The 23378-nt window shown below is 48.0% G+C and overlaps 1 protein-coding gene across 1 annotated transcript in view; it reads left to right on the top strand.

Annotated features, from left to right (window-relative positions):
• The window catches only part of LOC119462579 (raf homolog serine/threonine-protein kinase Raf), a 173029-nt gene that overhangs the window by 93008 nt on the left and 56643 nt on the right, over positions 1 to 23378 (top strand). Inside the window, exons 10-13 of the mRNA XM_049673048.1 lie at positions 11498 to 11698; positions 14282 to 14424; positions 15631 to 15748; positions 16435 to 16519. Of these exons, the coding sequence (XP_049529005.1) occupies positions 11498 to 11698; positions 14282 to 14424; positions 15631 to 15748; positions 16435 to 16519 (547 nt within the window). The remainder of the gene's footprint in view (positions 1 to 11497; positions 11699 to 14281; positions 14425 to 15630; positions 15749 to 16434; positions 16520 to 23378) is intronic.

Below are 23378 nucleotides of genomic sequence, written 5' to 3'. Positions count from 1 at the left end.
GTACTAGAATACAGTCGACGACTGATAATTTGGACTTCACGGGGAACGTAAGTAAGTCAGAACTATCGAATGTACGAAAAAACAAATGTGCCCAAAAAAGATAATTTTATTTACGTTTTAATGCCCCTGTGCAAGGAAGAAGGGGTCGATTCGTTGCTGCTCACACTTCCGCTTACGTGCAACCAAGTACGCCTATATTTCCGCCAGTTTTCTGTTGTTGCTAAACGCTGAGGCAAGTGGTGCAAATGCTAGAGTCAGATCTGCATGGCACATCATCATCCGAGTTAAAGTCGTTGTTTACGGTGGGAGAACTTGCTCAATTATTTCGTCATTGTTCAGTTCGGCACACAACACCGCGCTGTCGACATCTGCAAAGTCTTAAAGTGTAATGGCGCCAGGAATCTGCACACTGCAGCCTAGCAGGTCATCAATGATGTCCGAATTTGAACTCGTAGTAGGCGGCTGTTCAGGCTCTTCAGTTGCGCAGTCGCGGTCATTCGGACTGCGACTCAAGACTCATTCGGAGTCGTATTGCGCCATTTGACGTGGCCTGTCGATAACTTCACCATAAAGACTTCTTGGAGCCAGCAGAGCACTGTCTGGAACGCCAACTAAACAAGCAGAATGGCGAGAGCGAGCGGGCCATGCGCTGGGATACCGGAATAGGATGGGATGATCGCGATGTTAATGCGACCTCACAATTCAGGCAAAGTCTCTAAGATCAGAATTTGTAATTTAATCTGAGGCGTAGTGCTGTGACCGAGACAAGGCCTCAGAGATTACCGTTTTATGTGTAATCTCTGAGGCCATACTTCATGTCTCATCGAGGTTGCCAGGGGAGATAATGGCGGCAGAATTCTGCGTATGCTACAGTCACGGATGGAGTCCGGATAATCGAATGTAGAGCTGGCGGCTGTCCGAAATCGGTTGTCTTTACGCATTAAGTCTACGGGGCCATTGGCGGTGCCGTGAAGCTGTTCGAATTATCAGTGTCTGATTTATTGGTCGGCGACTGTACTGTCGAGTGGGCCGAGCGGCGCGAAACAACAAAACGTAGGCTAAGGGCGCTGCGAGCGAACTAGATATTAGGGAGGCACGCGCTGCAGCGGGTTCAGCGGGCGGGCATCTCTGTCCCCAGGGCTGGTATAACGTAAATCTGTTCGTCTGTTCTTATGCCCAAATAGGCGAGATCTGAGCCATTTTCGGCAAATGGCGTAGTCGGAATGAAAAATTGCAGTTTCGCCCAAAATGCGAAGCATCGATTGCGATAGCAAATTAGTGGACATCTATACGAAGTAAGAATAGTAGTTTTATCGGCTGTTTGTAAACATTCTCTTACTAACTAAATTAACAAGCATGGTGTCATGTGCACACAAGAAAACATCATCTCCCTCAATGACCCCGGCAACTTGCTGTCAAAACACTGGAGTGAAGATGCGTAGCAGCGAGCGAATTCACCTTCGTGATGCCTCTCGCTTCAACGCGAACTGATGGTGATGAAGCTGCCAGAAAGTGTGAGAAGCAGTCGCGCATTTTTTAATGCTATCGCGTTCCTCTCTTGAAGGCGAAGCTTAAGCGTCCTTTTACTCTCTTGTGTTGCACATTTGCGGCACTCGTCTAGCTCCTAGACTTGTTCGAATTAACCAATGTGCAGCCAAATATGTCCGAATTAGTGAGGGTTTGATTGCATTATATAATGCATACGCCTGCGAGGACCAGAGGACGTGTCTGAATTATCCAATTTTCCAAATTGGTCTAAAACAATGTTTAACTGTATTCGATTCTGTACACTTCTGGCACTACAGTAGAACCTCATTCATACGTTCTGGAAAAAAAAAATGTGAGTAAGAACGTATTAACTAAGAAAACGTACGATCCGAACTAACTAAAAATTTGATAGACTCAACTGTATCGGACATCAACATAAGGTGAAGCGTTGTGGATGAGGAACGAGACGCTGACGAGCCATGAGGCTTCGGCGGCCCGAGACATGCTTTGTTGTTTTGCTATTGCACAGTGTTTAAAGATGGCAACGGGAAACCAAAACGAAATCGAGGTGGTGGGCAAAGCGGGATACCACCGAAGAGAAACGTGATGCTCACATCGCGCTGCTTGCAGCAGGGAACGGCGGTACGTTTATATTATCGCCTACTAAAAGGGTGCCGTACGCTATACCAACGACATCACGCGCTGCTTATTAGCGAAGATGCTTATCGCAATAGAGTCGGTGGTGATAGCTGTGAATGTGGCGTGTGACGACCCCGCAGATGATTTGCTGATACCGGAATAAGAAACTGAGCGTGCGCCGGCGTTTTCACGCGAGTCGGGCAGGCGAGTATTGCGGTAAAGCTCACGTGGCAGGTGGCTATATACTGTTCTCAATCGCCTCGCACATTTTCTTGTTTACATGGGATCTAGCGGCCGGAAAACGTATCGTACGATAGCAGTTTGGTTGTACTGGACGTTGGGGCTGAAAAAAATCTGCTTTTCCGAGAACTTATGAACCGGTAAAAAGATAAGCGTAACTCTCTTAGGTAATTTCTTGTGTTCCCAATCGTGAACGTTGCCATTGGGAAATCGTATGTAATGGGTTCGTATCAACGAGGTTCAACTGTCTTCGATTCAGTCTCAAAAACTACTGCAGTCAATCCCGGATACATAGAATTATTGTCTATATTGTCACGTAGTAGTGACGCTGAAGTAAACAGTCGTAAAACTGTGTATGACGAAACTGATTCTTTATTGGTCGAACCTGTGCCCACAAAAGCAAGCTACACTCGAAGCACAACGAAAGCGGCGAACACAGTCGGCGATCGTTGAAATCTGCTTAGCGGCGAAATGCGTCGGCTTTTATACATGAGTCATCGAATGTTCCAGATTATTCCCTGGTGCCCGCGTGTCTTCCAGAAAGTTCTAGACAATTCGCGTCGGTCATACAATCAGATAACATAAGCGTCGGTGAAAACAGACAACGGAAAGAAGCATCGATAACGTTCTAGAAACTTCCGATACAGGCGTGTCCTGCGCCGAGCGATAACGTTTAACATTTGTTAGTCGATGGAAAGCGGCTACTGGTGAAAGATAAACATGTATACGTGCTAATATTGAATAGTAGTAAGATGCCCTTGGAAATCCCATCCAAAAATACACTGCTGTACCATGCCTGTGAACGGGTTTAGAACTTGGCAAATCGTAGCACAGAAAAACACGGGACAGACAGAAGAAATACAAACAACAGATAAGCGCTCGTCTGTCGTCTCGTTTCATCTGTCCATCCGTGGTTTTCTACACTGCAATTTGTCACGATGTTGAACCAGCAAGGCCAAACAGCCACAATTCTAAGGTTGAAAATGTTTGTTGTGGCATTCTAGCAACACAAAGTGTTGGTAATCTCTTGTGCACTTGTCTTATGTGAAGCAGACAGTTTGAACATGCATTTATTAACACTGTACTTAAAGAAGGCTCTCATTTGAGAGTGTCCCGTGCAGAGGAATAAAGCGTCAACATCACTGTTGTAAACTGACAATGGTGGAAGCTCAAGCAAGCTGGTGAAATATGGAAAACAGCGTCGAAGACGGGGCTTAATTTTGAATACCAGTACTGGTGCAGTTGTTAAAACATCAGCGAATTCTCGGTGAAGGAGGGCATTGTGCACAGTGGCATTCCCTTGGAACTCTGCCTGCATGGCCAGTGTATGCATCAGTGCGTACTTTTACAGTCTAGTACTGACGTAACAGTTGTGCATCCAAGGACAGCGCCTCCTTAGAGCGACATTAAAGAGGAGAAATAAGCTCAGCCGCTGGGGAATTCATACCAATAACTTTTACGATTTTATCGTGAAATGCCCAATTTGTAGTGCTCGTTTACTATTGTTGTGTTGACACAAATGTTTGACAATCTTTTAATTACATGTAGCGAAGAGAGACGCTAGTGGGTCCAGCTCTAGTCTGTGCAGACACTAGTGGGTTCAGAACTTTTGCTCACAACGTTTGACTGTCGACGCTGCGCTGCTCCGATCTCTAATAAACGCCTTACAATTGGTGGAGGTGCTGGGTAGAGGTTTCAGACCAGCCGGCGAGAGCTGGGGTGAAGATTTCCGGCGCTGGCAGTCGGGGCAGGAGCGAACGAACTGTTGAACGTACTTGTACATTCCTCGCCAGTAGTAGCGCTGTCGAAGGCTCTGGTAGGTTTTTAAAACTCTCGAGTGTGCGCACTGTGGATCGGTTATGTTCGTTATTCGCTTCGCTTCGAATTCATGGATTCAATATTTTCGAATTATTCAGTGGTCCCGAATAGGCAGCCAAAAGCCACGGACGGTCGGTGCACATCTCGGAGGCTATGCTTCACGTCATGGCTACCATACATCAACCATAAATCTCGAAGGCTATATGTTTTTGCATTAAAGAGCCTGAAATGTGCGACGCAGAAGAGCAGAAACGGCGCTGGCGCACAACCGAAACGAAGCGGCGGAGTCCGCATAGCCATAGTCAGCAGCGGAAATCGTACCTGAATGACAGCAACGACGGGACGCTTCGTGCCTATTTGTGCCTTTATTGCGTTTACCGCCGCGCATAACAACGCATTGGCCGCAGGATTTCATAGTCGCCACCCATCATCGCGTCGATAGCTGCCGCGGTTTCTTTCGCAGCGGTTTCGTTTAGTTTCGTTTTGACTCAATACGCACGTCGGCCGCGTGCCTAAAGAGCTGCGTAGTAGCCATCCATGATCGCATAGATAGCGACTGCGATTTCGTCTGAAGTTGTTGCAGTGAACGGTAGTTTCGTTCTGACTCTGTGCGTGCGTCGGCCTATAGGGACTTTACGTTGGCCGGGTATGGCCACACTAGCGGCAAGTTGCCGCGCGTCAGCGCCTTGCCGCGAAGTCCACCGTGGCAATCGCATCTCGCCGCGCGGCAGCGCGATATGATCTCGCGCGCTCTCGGAACGCGGAATCACCGTGAGCGAAAAGGGTGCGATCGGACAGCGTCCAGAAATCCCTCTATAGAACCGCGAGAGACGACAATCATCGATTGATAACCCGGCGCGGAGCGGCGGAAGTCCTGTTGCCATTGGCTCCGTGACGTCACCCTCGTCGCTCTCGGCACCCTCGGCAAGCCGTGAAACCCCCGATTCCTGCCGCTTTTGCCGCGCGCGTCATGATGCGTTGCCGCTCGCGGCATGACGCGGGCGTTTTTGCCGCTATCGTGGCCATACCCTTAGGCACCGCAAAGTCGCCGTTCATAATCGTGTCGATAGCGGCCGCAGTTGCGACAAGCAGTTGTTTCGGTTTGACTCGGGGCAAAGCTGTCGAGGATGAAGCACACTGGCTACATCACGATGGACGTGCGATCCGTTGGCGTTGAGCTTACTGGCGAAAAAATTATCGGAATGTGCGCGCGGTAGTGCAAAGCGTGTCGGAAATGATGGCGCGCGCCGCAGCCGTGCTGCGAAAAAAGTCGCGAGGCCTCGATCGCCGCTGCGAGAGCCAATCACTCACGAGATAACGAGAATTGCAGCTTCCGCACTGCTTTTGTGCTAAATAGCGAAAGGATTTGCTCATCCATTATACTAATAAAATCGTGCTGACGTAGTAAGCATTTGCTTATTGTTTTCTGCATACCCTGATAATTCCGACATTTTTTTTTTTTCAATCCCGTGAAATTCGAATTAACTAGGTTTTACTGTAATATGTGATATATACTGTTCAAACTATTCGATTCGAAATTATTTGAACAAATCGCTATTCGCTTCGAACCTCAAATCCACTATTCGCCCGTCCCTAAATCAGCTGTAATTTAATTGAAAGGGAACGAAAGTTACGGTAATGGAGGGAGGGATGGGGAGGCGACGTTTAGCTGCGACACCAAATGCGTATTTATATAAAAATGTGGTGAGGCGAGAAAGTGGTAAAGACTTCGGACGCTGCTCGACGAGTGTCCCGTTCTGATCTCGTCGAAAACTTCCGAGCCGCCCCCAGAGGCACAGGCAACAGTCACCAGCGCTGTGCGCGTTCGGTGCGAACGCGGGCAAAGCGACGACGGCGTCGACAACAGTTCGGCGCATTGCTGCTGCTGCTGCATGTCTAAGTTTATACAGCTGATAAAACTACTATCCTTACTCCGTATAGCTCTCTACTAATTTGCTATCGCAATTGATGCTTGGCATTTTTTTTAACATGCTTACTAAAGAGTGACAGCATCAGGCAACATGGTGTCTGCCCATCTTGATGTAAAAGGAAGTTCCGTTTCACTCAGGGAATTTAGCAAAATCACTCAGGGAAAACCTGGAAAACTCAGGGAATCTGAAAATGTCAACTTGGTAGACACCCTGCGAGTGGTTGACTGTGGTAATGGGTCAGCAAGCAAGTCTATAATCGAGGCAATCCACGGGTCCTTGCGCTGCTCGGAAGCGATAGTCTCAAGGTCGATTGTAGAAACAGCTAGCTGGGATAGTGAGCAGCAGGTATTGTCGTCGGGCAAGGGAGAGCATGATAGGGCGTCGGCGTCAGAATGTTGGCGTCCGTTGCGGTACAGCACGCGGATATCGTAGTCCTGCAGGCGAAGTGCCCAGCGGGCAAGACGACCGGAAGGATCCTTCAACGATGACAGCCAACATAGTGCATGGTGGTCGGTGACGACATCAAATGGGCCGCCATACAAATAAGGCCGGAACTTAGTAAGAGCCCAGATGATTGCCAGACATTCTTTTACCGTGACAGTGTAATTGGTCTCGGCGTTCGTAAGGGTGCGACTGGCATAGGCCACGACATATTCAGGAAAGCCAGGTTTGCGCTGCACAAGGACAGCGCCGAGGCCAACATCGCTGGCATCTGTGTGTATCTCTGTAGGGGCCGTCGAGTCGAGTCGTAGTGGCGCAAAATTGGGGGAGTCGTCAGCAAACGACGCAGATTTGCGAACGCTTTCTCGCATTCTGACGACCACGAATGAAGGGGTTCGTTGCATCCAAGGAGCTTCGTCAAAGGTTATATGATGGCAGCGAAATTTCGGATGAAGCGTCGGAAGTAAGAACACAAACCTATGAAACTTCGCAGTTCTTTGATCAAGGTAGCACAAGCACATGTGCCATTTCAAGCCGCGCAGAACGGTATCCATCATGCGCTCAAAAGTTGCTGGCGCATTACAAAGTCCAAACGGCATGACGTTAAATTCATATAAGCCGTCAGGCGTGACAAAGGCTGTCTTAGGTCGATCGTCATCTGCCATAGGTACTTGCCAATACCCTGAGCGCAGATCGAGAGATGAGAAAAATTCTGCTCCTTGTAGGCAGTTAATAGCGTCGTCAATTCGCGGAAGCAGGTAAATGTCCTTACGAGTGATCTTGTTGAGGCGCCGATAGTCCACACAGAACCGTACAGAACCGTCTTTCTTCGTAACAAGGACGACGGGAGATGCCCACGGACTGTGGGAAGGTCGGATCACCTCGCGGCGGAGCATATCGGCCACTTGTTCGTTAATCATGCGACATTCTGTAGCCGATACATGATATGGGTGTTGCCGCAATGGCGATTGGGAGCCTGTATCGATGTGGTGCGTAACATTTGACGTCCGGTCCAGGGAAGGTTGCCCGACGTCGAAAGAAGCACGAAATTCTTGTAGGAGGCACAAGCTGTGATCGCTGGCCTGGTGTAAGGTCATCGGCAACAGAAGAATCCAACACATCTATAGGCAATGGGCCAGACGTAGAAATCGAGCCGAGCGTACTGTGCCGGGCACAGTATGGGTCTTCGGGAACGTCCGTAATTTGTACGTCTGCGATAGCTTTGACACTGCCCAGACATTCTCCTTGGAGTAGCAACACAGGGTACGAGAACGGGTTATAAGCAAATATAGCACTAGAGCCCTGTGTGATGTTCACCGTCGCAAAACGTAGCAGTAGACCTTTTCGAGTGGAAAAGCGGCCAGACGGAGAAAGTAGTGCGACTACGTCGGAGAGGCTGCTGCAGTACATAGAGACAACCACTGACGAGTTGGGAGGAATGGTGGTGTCGTGTCTGACGAGCTGTTAGGTCGCCGGACAGCTCCCTTATCACTCCCGGGGTAATTGTAGCGAAGAGAGACGCTAGTGGGTACAGCTCTAGTCTGTCCAGGCACTAGTGGGTCCAGCACTTTTGCTGGCAACGGTGCTCGTGCTTGAAAGCTGTGTCTCGTTTGACTGTCGATGCTGCACTGCTCTGATTAAACGCTTTACATACAGCATCCCGACAGAACAGTGGGATTTTTTAATGAACAGTAAACATATTGAATAATCAAATAATTTTTTGTATTTTTCAACAAATTTCGGTATCCTTTGCCTTCTACTGCAGTGTTTTTCTAATTCTAAGGTTGGCAGGTCTGTAAAGTAGACTTCTGGACAGAGAAAAATTCAGTTCTACCATGAATGGAGGCATGGAATGAAAGGCCGGTGTCGATGCCATCTTGGGGCTGCCTTATTAGATCCCCATGAGGATAGATAATGACTTAACAAATTAACAAAGATTACATTGCATTTCAAAGGCGCCAGATAGGCAACATTTTGACAAACCAATGATATCATACTGACGCACAGGTGCGGCTGCATGCAAAAGGGAATGGAGGGAAAATGCTGTGTCCCCTCTTTGGTGTCACTGTGAGCTCTCTCTGAAGGGAGGCCATGGTGCGCATTGTGTTGGCCTGATTGTTGCCTGCTCATTCTTCACCTGAGGTCGTATGCTCACTTTATCATGTTCAGGTTTCGCATGGCCCAGTATAGCAATCACTTGACTGACTTGATGTGAACTTGCCAACGAGTTTGTAAAGTGGTTTCCCTGAACATGATTGGTTGAGAGGACGGCCCCAGAGTAGTTTAGGCCTGGCTAGAAATTACTGGTGACACAGGATGTGCAATTGACCCAAGTTGTATTTACTGTGCACAGTCTTCCATTTGTCAAATCTGTGTGCGAAAACTGTCAAGTTCTCTGCGCTCCTTTAATTTACGCAGACGTATATGGTTACGGGTACACCGCAGCAATGTTGGAGAACCGTCCACAAGACATGATTTTGCCACGCACTGTGTGTGGCTGCAATTGTAAGACTTCCTCTGTCAATGTTCAAGGGCTCGCTAAAGATTCTGATCAGCTGACTGCAGAAATCACAGAAGCCTGTGAATCAAAATAAGTAGCAGAAGGGAAACTACACATAACATGTGACCAGTCTCAAGGGTTCTGAGCTGGGTTAGTTGGCTTTAGGGCGAAACAGCACATGGGATGCGCCGGTCTTTCACTCATTCTGTCGTCTGCACTGTTTGGCTTGACCTGAGATCTTTTAGCTGGTAGTACCTGCGTTCCATTGCAAATGTTCCTGTAACAAAAGCAACGTGAGAAGCCAGCTAGAACATTGAAGCAGAAAGGAAGCCCAGACCATTTATTATTTTTAATTCCTTTCAACATTTTTGTATTGTGCATAGGTGCGTGCACAAGTCAACAGCACAAAACTAAATTCTGTATTTCCCAGAAAGCTAGATTAAGGGTGCTAGACAAAAGGACTGTTCTTCTAGAAAGTGCTTTTTCCTAGTATCCAAACCACGTCACAAGCACGCTAGTGAAACTATGACAACTGGAGTTTTTCATATGGCTAGCAGAAGTAAACAAAAGCAATATAAATGAAGATTTGGTGCCCTGAAAAAGCGAATTTAAAAAAAGAAATCTGAAATTTGTTACATTTCTCAAACGTTCTAAATATTCTTGTTAGCCTCACGTTTTTAGCCTCAATTTACCACATGGGTAGTTCTCAAAGTCAAATGAATGAGGAAATTTTTCACTAGGCTAGTAGATGTAACAAATCTTTCTTTTTTTAATTTACTCCTATTAATTTGCAAATTTGCCATTACTTAAAAAACAAACCACCCAATTAAAAAAATTGTAAATCTCACACATAGCTTTCCTATGCAGTACGAAGAGACTGTGAAATTAGATGTTGCATCATTTTTTTCCTGCAGTGTTGTGAACTGTCAAGTTTGCCTTTATCATGTATCATCTAAAATATGGTAAAAAAAAAAAAAAAACATTGTGCAAACTGTCCTTGTTTTACATCGTCTTGGGTTAAGGTATGTGTGGTGAATGGGAAGTATTACGCAACATATAACTTGTTCCAAGTATACTTGGACTGCTGTAAAATGAGTTCACATGCTTGCTCGTTTAATGTGAACCTGAAAAAACAGGTTGCCGATGGGTCCAGATGACCTGCAGCATTAAAATTATGCTCTAGTAATGTATAAAGCTATCGGCCTGCTCAGGACTCTGAATCTCCTTATTCACCTCTGCTAACTAGGGTTGTTGCTCTGACAAAGACAAATCTCTTAGTCTAAATTTTTTTTTCACCACTGTCAACCACTTCACGTTGACAAATCATAGCACTCACAGAAAACGTTGACAGACAAGCACTATCAACAAAGGTTCGTTTTCAGCGACCCCATGAAAGTGAAAGCTGAAGCTAGGAAACGTTGCAAAATGTTGAACTTTTACCAAATTCTAGGTGAATTTCTCATTCTAAAGACAACTTCCTTGACGTATTTTTAACTGCGAAAGCCCACAAACTTGGAATCCCTTTTTGAGTTATTGTATGTAAACAGGACATTTAGCAGAAATTGCCTGCATATTATTTACAAGAACATCTTAATCTCTTAAAGATGAACAATCTGTTTGTTAGAAACTGACAAGTTCTAGATTTTAAAGTTTTAGCTGGGACATACGATTGGATGCTTTTTCTATTGACGTCAAAGACATTTCTTACTTGTTACCTCATGACAGATTACTGATTGCTGTAACAGAGTGCACTGGTGTGTCAGTGTGTATCTTACCGGTATATGAAATTGTGAAAGAAATTAAACGTGTGGAGTATAGAACCAGTTTTCATGTCTCATGGAATGGCCCTGTGCTAAGTTGCACATTCTATTGCCTCATGACTGCCATATTCTTGTTTCTGGATGCCGGATACAGAAAGCATATCCTGTGTTGCCAGGTAGCCCTTATTTGTCCAGCAAGTGGTTTACTTTGGTGTATTTGCCAGTGAGCTGTGCTGTGTAGTTTTATACCAGTGCTGTGAGCATGTTCAATTTAGAGGAAGGAGAATTGTGGTGCCTCTAGATAATTTATTTGCAGACAACCATCATGCCTGCTTCATCATAGTGTTGACTTCTCAGTGGCAATGAAATTGGTGGCTCCAAAGCTTAAGTACTTCAATATCTATGGGACAATGTTCTTTGGTGCAAGTTCAAAGCTTTAGTGTAGATGTGCAAAATAAAGATGTAATAATGAAAGCTTTGATGCTTGCATTTTACTTGCTTAGATGAGCTCAGGAAATGGAAGGTGCCTTGATAGACATGAGGAAACTACCCTGAATGTCTTGTGCAAACGAGAAAACTGTGCAGTGCCCCTTTTCTCCCTCCTCTGAGGTAGCAGCAGCATGCAAGTCTTGCATGACCTAACTGTTGTTGCCTGTGGCTGCGTGCACGTGTTCTGGCAGAGTCCTCGCCGCAGGCCGCACGCAGCTTTTGGTGCAATGGCTTCCCGTCCCTGTCGTACTCCCCTCCGCCCCGCGGGAGCGCGTCCACCCCTTCGTCGTCATCCCACCACCTGACCCTGCCCCACCCATCATCGGGGAGCGCCTCCAAGCGGCATGCCTTTGCGTACGCCTCGCAGAGGGCGCCACCGGGGGCGTCGGGAGGTGCGTGTTGCAGCTGGGCCAGGCGTGTGTGTCTGTGCATTGTTGCAGGCAGCAAAGGTCCTCTATGGTGATTGGATAAAGCCAGGACATGGAAGGCCATAGCAGAATATTACGAGGAAAAAAGAATTGGCTTTTCTTGGGCCACCAACACATGTTTGTGGGGCATAGTTACTGATGTTTGGCAGGTAAGGTACTCTTAGGGTCACAAATAAGTCAGTTAATAGGAAGCAGTACCGCTGATGTGCGGATGTATGTCTATCTGCGTCCTCTGTATATTCTTGTGTAAGGGCTGCACCCTTAAATTTGTGCCTAAATATTTTGTGAAGAAAAAAATTGTGCATGGGCTTCACCCATTTTTGCAAATGTGCACCTCGTTGGCCACGCAGTGATATCTCCACATAATGTCAACACAGCACACGGAGGCATATTGGTGTCCTCTTCAGTTACATCTGCAGTTGAGCGTCTGTTAGTAGGAAACTTGCCAACTCAAGTATTCATGTCATCGTGAAATCTGTTTCTCAGCTCCCGGTGGCTCGTTCCATCACACTTTACACCTGCTCCACGTTTTATAGAAGACAACTTCTGCTGTGCACCGTTTGAGCACTGTCCTGGCACGCGTTGCAGTAAGGTTCGGTCGCACCTGCATTAGTGTGAAGGTGTTCCTTACGGGCTGTACCTGAGAATGCTAGTACGGTCCACACCACAAACGCATGTAACGACAATTCTTCTTGCCTTGTTTGATCTGCCTAATTATCAATGCAACAAATTGCACTATTAAGGGATCCGGCTGAAACAGACTATCGAGTACAATGGACAAATTTTGGGGAAAATTTTGTCTAAATTGTGTAAATACAATGTAGTATTACAGCAAGTAAAGCTTGTTGGTTTGCATTCATAATCAATGTTAAGAGTGCAGAAAAGGATAAAGACAAGAAAGGAGCATTCACACTGTCTTCTCTCTTGTCTTTTGCCCTTGTTGCACTCTTAACGTCCTTTTTAAGTTCAATGTACTTTGCTGTGGCAACACATGCTTGTGGCAATGCACTTGACGCAACTATTTCCAGCCTTTAGCAGTATGTGGAAAAATGCACTTTTTCTTAAGAAACAAACACATTAGCGATAAGCTTCATTTCGATGGGGGGAAAATGTCAAAAGGCCCAGGTAACGTGCATAGGGTGCAGGTGAAAGAACTCGAGGGGGTCAAAATTATGCCAGACTCCCCCGCTACGGCATGCCTCACAATCATATCGTGGTTTCGGCACGTAGAACCTCTGAAATGTTTTTGACTTGTGCCGGCACCGCGACAGTTGCTCAAGGTTGTTGCGTGCAGCCCCATGATCCTGATGTCATGTCGATCGCTGCGATCAAGAAGTGCAAACTGAGAGGGTGAGCAGCGAGAGAAGGTGCGTGCGGTGAGGGGACTCGGAAAAGGAGAGGTCAAGAGAGTAGGAATGTTGCTTCCGTTAGCTCATTCAGGGGGCTCACATGTGAACTCCAGATGTCTAGGTGCTTCTAGGGAGTCTAGGGATTCTTGCTTTGAGCAAGAATCAGAAGCACTATCTTATACATTTTTAGGTCATGTGGTCACATGACCTAATTTCAATTTCTTGTGCAAGGAATGTCCGCCTCTTCAAGTAGACCAGCTCATGTAGTAGAATCGTGCTATCTGCCACAGGCAACCTTTAAGAGTTTTTGAAAGTGTTCGCTGAAACACCCTGTATAGGCAAAATACCTGCAAAACTGGATAGTAGAGATTTAATTTGTGCGTCAAACTCTCCGTATGTAGCCATGCTTGATTATTTAAATGACGCCTGTCGTTAACGTGCCAAAGGAAATGCAATGAAAGTCTTGGGCACATTGGCAAGCATGGGCCTCAAGTTAAGATGCATTTGTGAATAAAGTGTACACACATCTTGCTCACTTGAGCAAACCTTTGAGTGTTCTCCCAACCCTCAAGTTGTGGATGCTCTGGAATGCACCAGCCTGCACGTCAGTAGCTGTGGTACCTTGTAGCACCTCACCTAGAAATTACTTGTTTTGCATGGTCCACTTAGCTTTGATCACCACTGAGACACAGGATCTTGTTGAGAAGCCCTCCTCACTATGCATGTCACCTGGAAAGATTATCCAGCCTAAGATGTTGCATCGCAGGCTGTACTAGTCAGACACGTTTTGCATGCACCAGGTCAAAATGTGTAGCACTAAAGGCCACACGAGTGTCTCAGCTTTCTCTGAATGCACCTTAGGCTCTCATTGACGGCAGATGTGATATAATTGCAAGTGTTGACCCTCAAGTAGTACTGGATGGCACACTGGCAAAAAAGAAAAGAAGCAGCAGCAGTCTGTTAGGCCTGGTCATTCAAGTTCAGTAGTGTGCTCGCTTTTAAGGGTGAAAAGGCAAGGCTGTGCTGGTCACACTTATCGGGTTTGGTCAGAGTGGATGAGGAGGGCTTGCAAAAGAAAGCGTTTTAAGAAGGGGCACAAATTTTGTGAAGCAAGAAAAAAATTACTGGGGCGCTTGTTGAGCACAAGCGTGGGCGGCCAGTGGGAGTGAAGCTCCCTGATGTTTTGCGGCTGGAGCAGGTCTGGCACCACCGCAGAGTTCATCGAGTCCCAGTGGCAGTCCAACACGGACACAGAGTGCTCAGGGCTCACCGACTAGTGCTCACAAGACATGCCGACCGCGGGCTCGGTCAGCTGACGAGAGCTCCAAAAAGGCCATCACGGTGAGCGTGTCTGGCCATCACTAGGCCAGTCTTCTTTCTCTGTCCTTTGCATTTAAGTGTACCACGGGTTGGCAGACTAGAAATGCCAAATTATGTAAGCTTTGCTAGGCTTCAATGAAGTGAGGAACATTCGTAGGCACAATATTTGCTCTCGTAAAGTCCACATTGGGGTGCGAAAATTTCACAAGAAAGTTTCTAAACCGTCACGCATATCCGGTTAATTCCCACCAGCCGCTACAAGATGGCCAGTGTCCAAAAAACCGGTTGACAGCTGTGAATGCGTTCCTAGTTGGCCGCCAGTGGTCGCATTTGCATAGCATTCTGAGCGCAGTTCAAAGCATCAGTGAGCAGTCTGCCTCATGTAAGGCCCGCACCAAATAAAAAATCTGAAAAGAAAGCGCTGGCCTTGCACGAGTTAAAAACAGAAGTTGCGTCTCTGCACCTCCAGTGTCCCTTTTTCTGCCTCTGAATTGTGTGCCTATTCTATTGCCAAACAAGCAACCTTTGCATCTGAGAACTGGATATGTAGTAACACTGTGTAAGAGGGGCCCAAAAGATCTGGGAAGCTTGGCCCTTTCCGTTCCTAAAATGAGTCCAGGGATTTTCTTTAGTCTACCGAATGCCACAGACAAATGAAAGTTTTGTCAATTTTGTGTGAATGCTGCACTATTAAGTTGCAGCAGCTTCACAGAAAACTGTTTAAGAAGTTCATTAGAGAACTTGTGTTAATTAGTTCAATATGTGTTTAGATTTCTCGTGCTAGTAATGTTCGTCTCTTCGAATAATCCAGCTCAAGGATAAGAATTATGCTGTCAAAGTAGTTATCAAAAATTTCGGAAAACTTAAAAATGGTCACACCGGATAGTAGACATGCCGAGGCCATCACCAGTTATCTCAGATTAGTATTTTCCCAATAAGCTTCCCTCACGCAATGTGGGACAATGCAGAGGGGAACGCCATGAGTGGGTCAGTCAAAACTAGTCTCAGAATTCATATGAAGTGAAAATGCCTCGAGCACAGACTGACTGAAGTCCTGCAATTTCCCTCGAGTAATTCAGTGAAAAATGTATGGGAAAATCTTGCAGGGTTGCACATTGAGTCTGTTGCCGCTATGTTCTTCCCATTTGGGGCCCATTTGTGAAGATGAAAGCCAAGGTGGGTGCCCGCAAGCAATGTCACCTTGCTCTCGTGCTTCTGTGTCCACAGCAACAGAAACCTGCACGGGAGTCCATTGAGGACTGGGAGATCATGCCTGACGAAATACTCACAGGACCACGGATAGGCTCGGGGTCCTTCGGCACGGTCTACCGGGGACACTGGCATGGTATGTTGCAGGCCTCCATCTGGTGTGCGCTCTGTTTTGGCTGCAACCAAAGGCAAGGGGGGAGCACACCAAATATGTGCTCCCTCTCTCTCATCTTCACTCCCTCCCCCCGAAATAAATTTCTGGCTACGCTATTGGTAGCTGCCAAAGCAACCTCCTAAGTTTAAGGTCTTGCAAGTAGGGCTGTGTGGGCATGCAGTTCATATTTCACACCACACCTCAGTGTCCATGCCAGTAAGCTTGACACAAGTTAGCCCAAGGCATTGATTTGGACCAGTTGGTCGGTCATACTGGGAACCTCAGTACCACTAAAAAGACAGTACAAACAACACACCGCGCTAACTTCCAACTGTTTATTTCGGAAAGGCACATGTCTGTTTAGGAGCCTATCTGCGCATGTCAACAAAAGTGTTCCTTATGAGATAGTGACTGTGATGCGGTGCTCACGCTCCTGTCTGCTTAAGTGCTGAATATGAACAGCTTCTCATACCCCACGTGTCAGCTGTTGTATGATATGTTGTATGTTGTGTTGTTGTTGTCAGCTGCCCAGGATACTGCACTGGTATCATGTAATGCTAATCAAACCAACCAACGTTAGTTAAATAGTTCGTTAGTTAGCATTTTTGTTTCAAAGCTGTTTGTTGAGCCTTTGTTCACATATTGTGGTGCTTAATTTGGCCTTTCAGGGCACGTCGCTCTCAAAAAGCTAAATGTGACGAACCCAACCCCTGCCCAGCTGCAAGCCTTCAAGAATGAGGTCTCTGTCTTACGGTGAGAGTTCATATTTTCTCCTCTGGTAATTTAAATGTATACTGCAAGTATTGCTGATCCTGGTTTCAAATCACGACAGACGTGCCTTTAAATGTGCCAGGACATTTTCATTGCTCCTAATTTCACAATCTCAGAATGGTCTTCATAGATTGAGTGACCATTCCGTGAAATTTATATAAGTGAACTTGGTTGTCCAGATCAGGGCTATGCCACTCAAAACCAACAGGGGCAACTTTCATGGGAGCCACTCATTTTAGTGGGGAACATTGCCCTCTTTGCTGTCCGCAGCATATCTTGTAATGCAGGTTCGTCATTGGAGTCCAAAGCGGGCTCTTGTTCCATGTCTGTGCACAGGTGCTTCCAAAGTGAGAAGCCAACAATTTCAAGGTACAGCATAGACCGCTTATAGTGTAAGTTGCTGAAGTTGCAAATACCCGCACAGTAAGCGGTACCGCACTACAGTTGAACCTCGCAATAACCAAATTAACAGGGAATGCAAAAAAATTCACTTTCATGAGAATTTCGTTGTTATGGAATGAGACAGCACAGGTAGGGAATGCATTGCGGAACGAAACCTTACTGTCAAAATTCCGTTAGCCTACTTTGGCAAGCCTTGCTCGAGGCTATAGAGCCACTTTGCCGGCAGCACAAAGTGCACCCCATGCGTCAATCAGTGGTGGTGGCACTGCTGCGGAGCGTGTGGGGGGTCTTGGGGTCTCACAGGAGTACTGACCACCGCGGGTTCGAGCCACGGGGCTGCATCAGCCATCGCCTAGCAAGCCGCTGCGCGCGCTCAGGCCACAAAGTAGCTACCGAGCACACAGGAAAACATAGTAATGCCCCAAGTTGGCAGAAATCGTTTGTCTCCGGCAGCACCCAACATTGCACAAACGCCCGATCCCGCAGCGCCGCGGGAACCAAAGGGGTCCCGCAACAAGGGCGAAAGTACAGACAGGGGTGCCTATAGCACGTTGCGAGAGCAAAGGCTACGCGAGATGCAGCTGAGAAAAGTCCCCTCGGCTATGCTCGGGCAGTATCCTTCGGCTTGGGCCTCCGATAAGTGCGGCTTGGCGCAGTTCCACCACGTGCGAGCACTAGGCACCGCTCTTCGGCTTAACGTCCGGGAAGGATCAACACGAGGTAAGCGCTCGCCGTACAGGCAGAGGCACCGTACGCGAGCTCAAGTTCGAGACACAAAGGGGCCGACGGACGAGAGGAAAGCTTGTACGTACCCAGTGCTGTTCCCGGAGAGAAGTCTCCACACTCGCGGGCGCTCGTGCCAGCCATCTGCGGCGCGAGCACACACGGCGAGTGGAGACGGTAGAACAGCTCACAAAGGCGCCTGGGCAAAGGGCAAAACCGATGCCGACAAAGACGTAAAAGAGAAAAACAATACGTTTCGGCCTTTCCTATACGGGGGCCTTGTTCAATATGAACCAAAGAGGGGAGACGTGTGAATAGATAGCGCAAACAGCGGGCATGAGAGGCTGCCGTCATTGCGCTTCAGGGTGGTCGAGATGCGAGGTGAGATTACTTTCAGTGGCTAGCACATGCACTCCACAAGCGGTATTCTCGGTCGATTGCTTTTGGAGATAAAACCACTTTTGTGAGACTTGGCATCAGACCTGGCACTACAGCGCTTTGCATACGCAGCGGTATTTCTCCAGCGCACGCTATCGTCCGTAGGCGCTGACGCATCCGGTGCCAAGCACGAAAGTTATAGTATCTCGTATCCTCGAAGTGATCGGTCAAGGTTACGGGATGTAGGCACGGAAGCCAGCATTCTTGAAGCTAGTGATTCTCAGGTTATTGCTCAATCGCTGCCAGATGCGGGGCAGTCCACGCTGCTACTGCCATCTCAACCACCATAAACAAGTCCATGTCAGTGGAACGTGGATTTCTTTGTCTGCACTTTTCTTGCCGAACCGCACATTATGCACTGTGCTAGGTGTGCAAAAACCGTCATCGCATGTCGTTAGCAACATGCGTGCCACTTCAGACGGCCGATCAACAAACAAGATGGCAGTGCCTTACAAGTATAATGTGGGGGTATTTTATGCAAGTTAAGTGCAACACAAACGCATTTGAGCACATTTTGGAATCTGCTAGCCTTGCACGAGTACGTAAATGCAGGGTTATGTTCTGGCAAATGAAGGATAAGCAGTTCAGCAACATTTCGTCGTTGAAAGGTACGAAACGAAATAGATTGAATCCTATGGGCGTTCTCCGGGAATACGTAAATATTACGTTGTCGCGGGATTTCGCTATTGTGGGTTTTGACTGTACAGTGCAGTCCACTTATAACGATATATTGGTTATAACGATGAGTCGACTTAAGAGTATCAACTTATGCATTAGGGCTATGAGAAAAAAAAACCATATATGCCGTTATTTTATTCATCGCATATAGGATCTAACGATCAAAATTTTGCCTTCTGGGCAGTGCTTTCCGTGCAGAATAATCGTGACGATTGCGTTGCCGTTGCTAAGTTCCCCTTAAACAAATGATGCCAAGACAGAGCGAAAAGTTTGCCTACGTGAGTTCATATTTGCCGCCATTACTGCACAGCGCATCCTGGCGAGAGCCACGGAGAGAATTGCGAGTTGGTGCAGCACGCCACAAAAATTATGCCAGCCGCTTCTCCCGCGATCATGCTCCACACATTCAGAGAAGAGGGGAGAGAGAGAAAAAAAATTTAAAAAGTGACGCCTGCTCTTTCTACACTCTCTGAGCAAGAGTGGAAATGCGCCACCGAAGCAGCCTTGAAGCTGTGGCGGTTGAGAGGAAGCTTTCGATAAATGCATAGTTACACCGGCAGTGCCTTTCGCCGGGATTTTACAAGTAAAGCAAAACCAAAACTCTTGGAAATTGGATAAAAATGTCAGGATCCACATGTTGGACATGTGGCAGACCTTCAGAATGGAACAAAACTACTTGGATTCCAAACCAAAGCTCACTATTAAACAGCTGGTATCATTTTAGGGTACTTATCACCACTCAGCACTGTCAAATTGCAAAGCGAACGGCATAATTTGATTTTCGACTTGTTGGGAGTCTTTTCATCACATTAATTTGATGTTAGTGAGGCGGCGCGCTTTTTTCGAGCGGGTTGCAGCCACACCCCTTTTCACTACAACACACGCGCATTAGTTCACGAAAAGGTTCATCAAAAATCACAACGTCACCAGAGTAGGTAAATTTAAATTAATTGTGAAAGTGGAGGTGCCTGGACTAACCACTGGGTAGCACTAAATGCATGCGAAACTACTCCAGCATGTGGAAATGGTGATTTAAAGCATCGATCAACAGTGATCGATCTTAATAGGTGTGGTAATGAAAGAGTTAAGCCCGACCCTCATAGAGCGAACTTCCCCGACGATGTTCGCGCATCAAAAAATGTAGCGAGACGTGCCCCCGTGTTTTCGCTTCACCGCCCCTCATGCGACGATCCAGCGGCGAACGCCGCCGAGCCGCTATCAATATGGCTAGCCGTGAAGCAGGAGATTACTGCTTTTTAAATGTAACCCACAGTAAGGTTTAGCATGTTGCGACACTTAATAACGTCATAACTTAGTGTTTTATCATTTTTCTTGAGTTATTTCTTCTACATTTTACGCTTGGCTATTTGCAACCTCCAGAAAGCGCAGAAAACAGCTGGGCTCTGCCAACATTGTGCCCATGCAGGAACAGTGGGGTAGTGTCATTAGACAGTTTTAGTTTAACGTAAGCGTAATAGCGGGGTTAAGGGAAATAGCGTTACCGTTGCGCAAACAAACTTTGCAGAAAGAGAGTTTTAGTATAGCATAATTTACGTGCGGGACGCTATTCCATTACACTTTGAATTTCGCATACATAGGGCACCTAAGTAATTCTATGTGTGTGTGCATCCTGAAAGTGTGAGAGGCAGAGCAATGGAAGCCAGGAGCGCGTTGTATTTTTACTTCCCATATCCGCCGATCTGCAGCAAAACAGACAAGCAGCACAAGCTGTCTACCATAGCCTCCGAAATCTTCCCATCTCAGAGGCCATATGCCGTTGTCGCGCCATCTCCCAACTTTACTGACAGGTGGCGCTCACATCTCAAATAAAATTTCTGTTAGGCTTAGGCGCGTTCGAAACGAGAAGCGATCTCAAAAATTCCTCAAGATTAGCCATAACACTCTCTCGTCGAAGCAGCATGAGACTAAGCAAAAGCCGTTTGCGCAGTCATTTGCTACGAATGAAGTGCACTCTACAAAAACGACGCCAAATTCAGTTCGAAGCGGGCGACCGGGACCGCCGCCATGTACAGTTAAACCTGGATATAACGAAATTGACAAATTCCCGAAAAACTTTGTTATAAAGAGGATTTCGTTATATGCAGGTTCAGCACGAAAATTCGAAAAATAAACGTTTACCGTATTTACTCGATTCTAACGCGCCCTCAATTGTAACGCGCACCCGTTTTCCGTTTTCGTCGAAGCACTCATCCTCCGAATGTCACACCAGGTACTGGATGCGTGGACGCGTGTCGTTTCGCACAAGCGCGAGGCATCGGAAACGAAGAGCGAGCGTCACGATGGCGTCGTAGCGTCGTAGAGTGTTACAGTAGAACCTCGCTGTTACGTTCCCGGGGGCTGCGTTTCCCCGGCCGTTACGTCGTTTTCGGCCGGTCCCGGCACAGCTCCCATATAACTCAATGCATTGGTAACCCCGCTGTTGCGTCGCAACTGTGGGGCCGTTCCCGCATCATACGTTGCGAACTGCCACCCCGCGCCGGCCCGAGCGGCCATTTTGACTTTTCATGTCGCTTGGCTTGGTGGCTTGACGATGGCATTGGCCGCCCGAAGTGTTGGGGGCGACAACTATGACCTATTTTCGGTTTCCGCCAGCAAAAGTATGGCCCTTGAGATCCGTATTTGCTATATAAAGATGGTGTCCATGACGCGTTGTGGCCCTATAATTGGTTTTGGCTCATAGATATTCCGTATATAAGGGTACGGCCACGCTAGCGGAAAAAACGCGCGCGTCATGCAGCGAGCGGCAAGTTGCCGCGCGTCAGCGCCTTGCCGTGAGGCCACCGTGGCACGCGCGTCTCGCCGCGCGGCAGCGCGATAAGATCTCCCGCGCTCTCCGAACAGGCGAGCAACACCGCGAGCGCTCCTTGTTTCGTGTGAGACGACGATCCATAGAGTAACGTACAAGGATCTTACTCTGTGGACGATCGTCGATTGAAAAACCGGCGCGGACCGGCGGCGTTACGGTTGTGATGGCTTCGTGACGTCACCCTCGTCGCTCTTGATTGGTTCTTCATCTCGCGGCACGCGGCATTTGCCGCAGAACCCATTTCGCGCGGCACGCCGCAAGACCCCCCGATCCCTGCCGCTTTTGCCGCGCGCGGCATGACGCGTTGCCGCGCGTTTCTGACGCTCGTTTTTGACGCGCGTTTTTGCTGCGTGTTTTTGCCGCTAGTGTGGCCGTACCCTAAAGTCCAAGGCCGATAACGCAGTCGCCGCGCGCCGTATGCTGTATGTGCGAGTGAAAACATGCGAGGGGAGCCGACGACCGCGTCTCAATCTCGTGCGCGCAAGAAAAGCAGGGAGGAAGCGCGCCTTCTTCCGTTGCGCTCGAGGCACCGGCGAGGGAGCGAGGGGGGAGGGATAGCGGGGCGGCGCGCGGTCGCGCAGGCCGTATCTTGAAAGCGATCTGCGTTGGGGCAGAGTATAGCAGTGTAGGTGCGTCGGCGGCTCGTAGCTTTCTGCGTGCTGTGTGTTCTCGGCGCTCAGTTTGCGTTGAAGCGATAGACAACCGCACGAAGGTCACTTTGCTCGCTTCTCCAGCGGCGCTTCCACAGCGTTTGACAGCGGTGTCCGCGCTCATCGAGTCTGATGTGCCACAGCGTGTTCCAGCGCGTCGGCAACATCAGCTGGAAAAGGAGAGAGTGCCGGCTTGGCGGGCTAGGCCAGCTGCAGCAAGCGGCAGGATCAGATTTGAATGAAGGGAGGGGGCAAGGTCACGCCCGCGGCGGCAATCGCTGGGTCGAGGGATGCAGGGCCGCCTCGCACACGCACCCACGCACACGTGCGCTCGCTTCGCATTCCATCGCGGCGGACAAGGTGCTTCCGGTTGCTGCTCGCGCAAAAATGACAAAATTTGGGGCAAAATCTCTAGGTGGTTGGAGGGGGAAATTCGTTATATCGAGGGGGTCTCCCGCTGCCACTTCGTTACGTAGAGGTCTCAAATACATGTGCTTCTATGGAGTAACAGCGGGGAATCAAAAAACTTTGTTATATCCAGGAATTCGTTATATGGAGTTTCGTTATAAGCAGGTTTAACTGTATTACGTAAACTCAATCCCATGATGCAACGGCCAGAACTGCTGCCTCCTGATTGGATCAGGCTTGTCGCCGCGCGCTGAACGCTTGTGGCGGCGGGTGAAAATATCCTTCGCCTCCAAGTCGGTGGCGCACGTCCTGATTTTTGACGCCGGCCGTCGAGCTGCCGCTGTCGGACAAAGTTCGTCGCTTGGACGCCGGAAATTCGTTCTGTGAGGGTCGGGCTTTAAGGGCTTCTTCAGATGCTTCGGGACAGATACCACTATGGAAAGAGAAAGTATGCACACTGCACTTTAGGCAGTCATCTAGAAGCATTCCTTTGTGCACACGGCAAAAAGCACTCTGTGGCAGCAGCGGCAGCACTAAGTACAGGAGGTAGAGAAATATTCACCAACCTGGAAATACAGAAGGTACAACAACGTGCCGGACTGGAGCTACCGCTGCCGCCAAGTGCGAGCGAGGAGAGCCCACGTGGGAAGTGCAGGTGACGCTGCAGGAGCTACGGTGTTGGCAATAATGAAGGCGATGTAGTCACACCATATTC

Source organism: Dermacentor silvarum, chromosome 8 (assembly GCF_013339745.2).
Source record: "Dermacentor silvarum isolate Dsil-2018 chromosome 8, BIME_Dsil_1.4, whole genome shotgun sequence".
Classification (NCBI taxonomy): domain Eukaryota; kingdom Metazoa; phylum Arthropoda; class Arachnida; order Ixodida; family Ixodidae; genus Dermacentor; species Dermacentor silvarum.
Note: the sequence above shows the minus strand (reverse complement) of the source record. Positions and strands in the feature narration are given on the sequence as shown.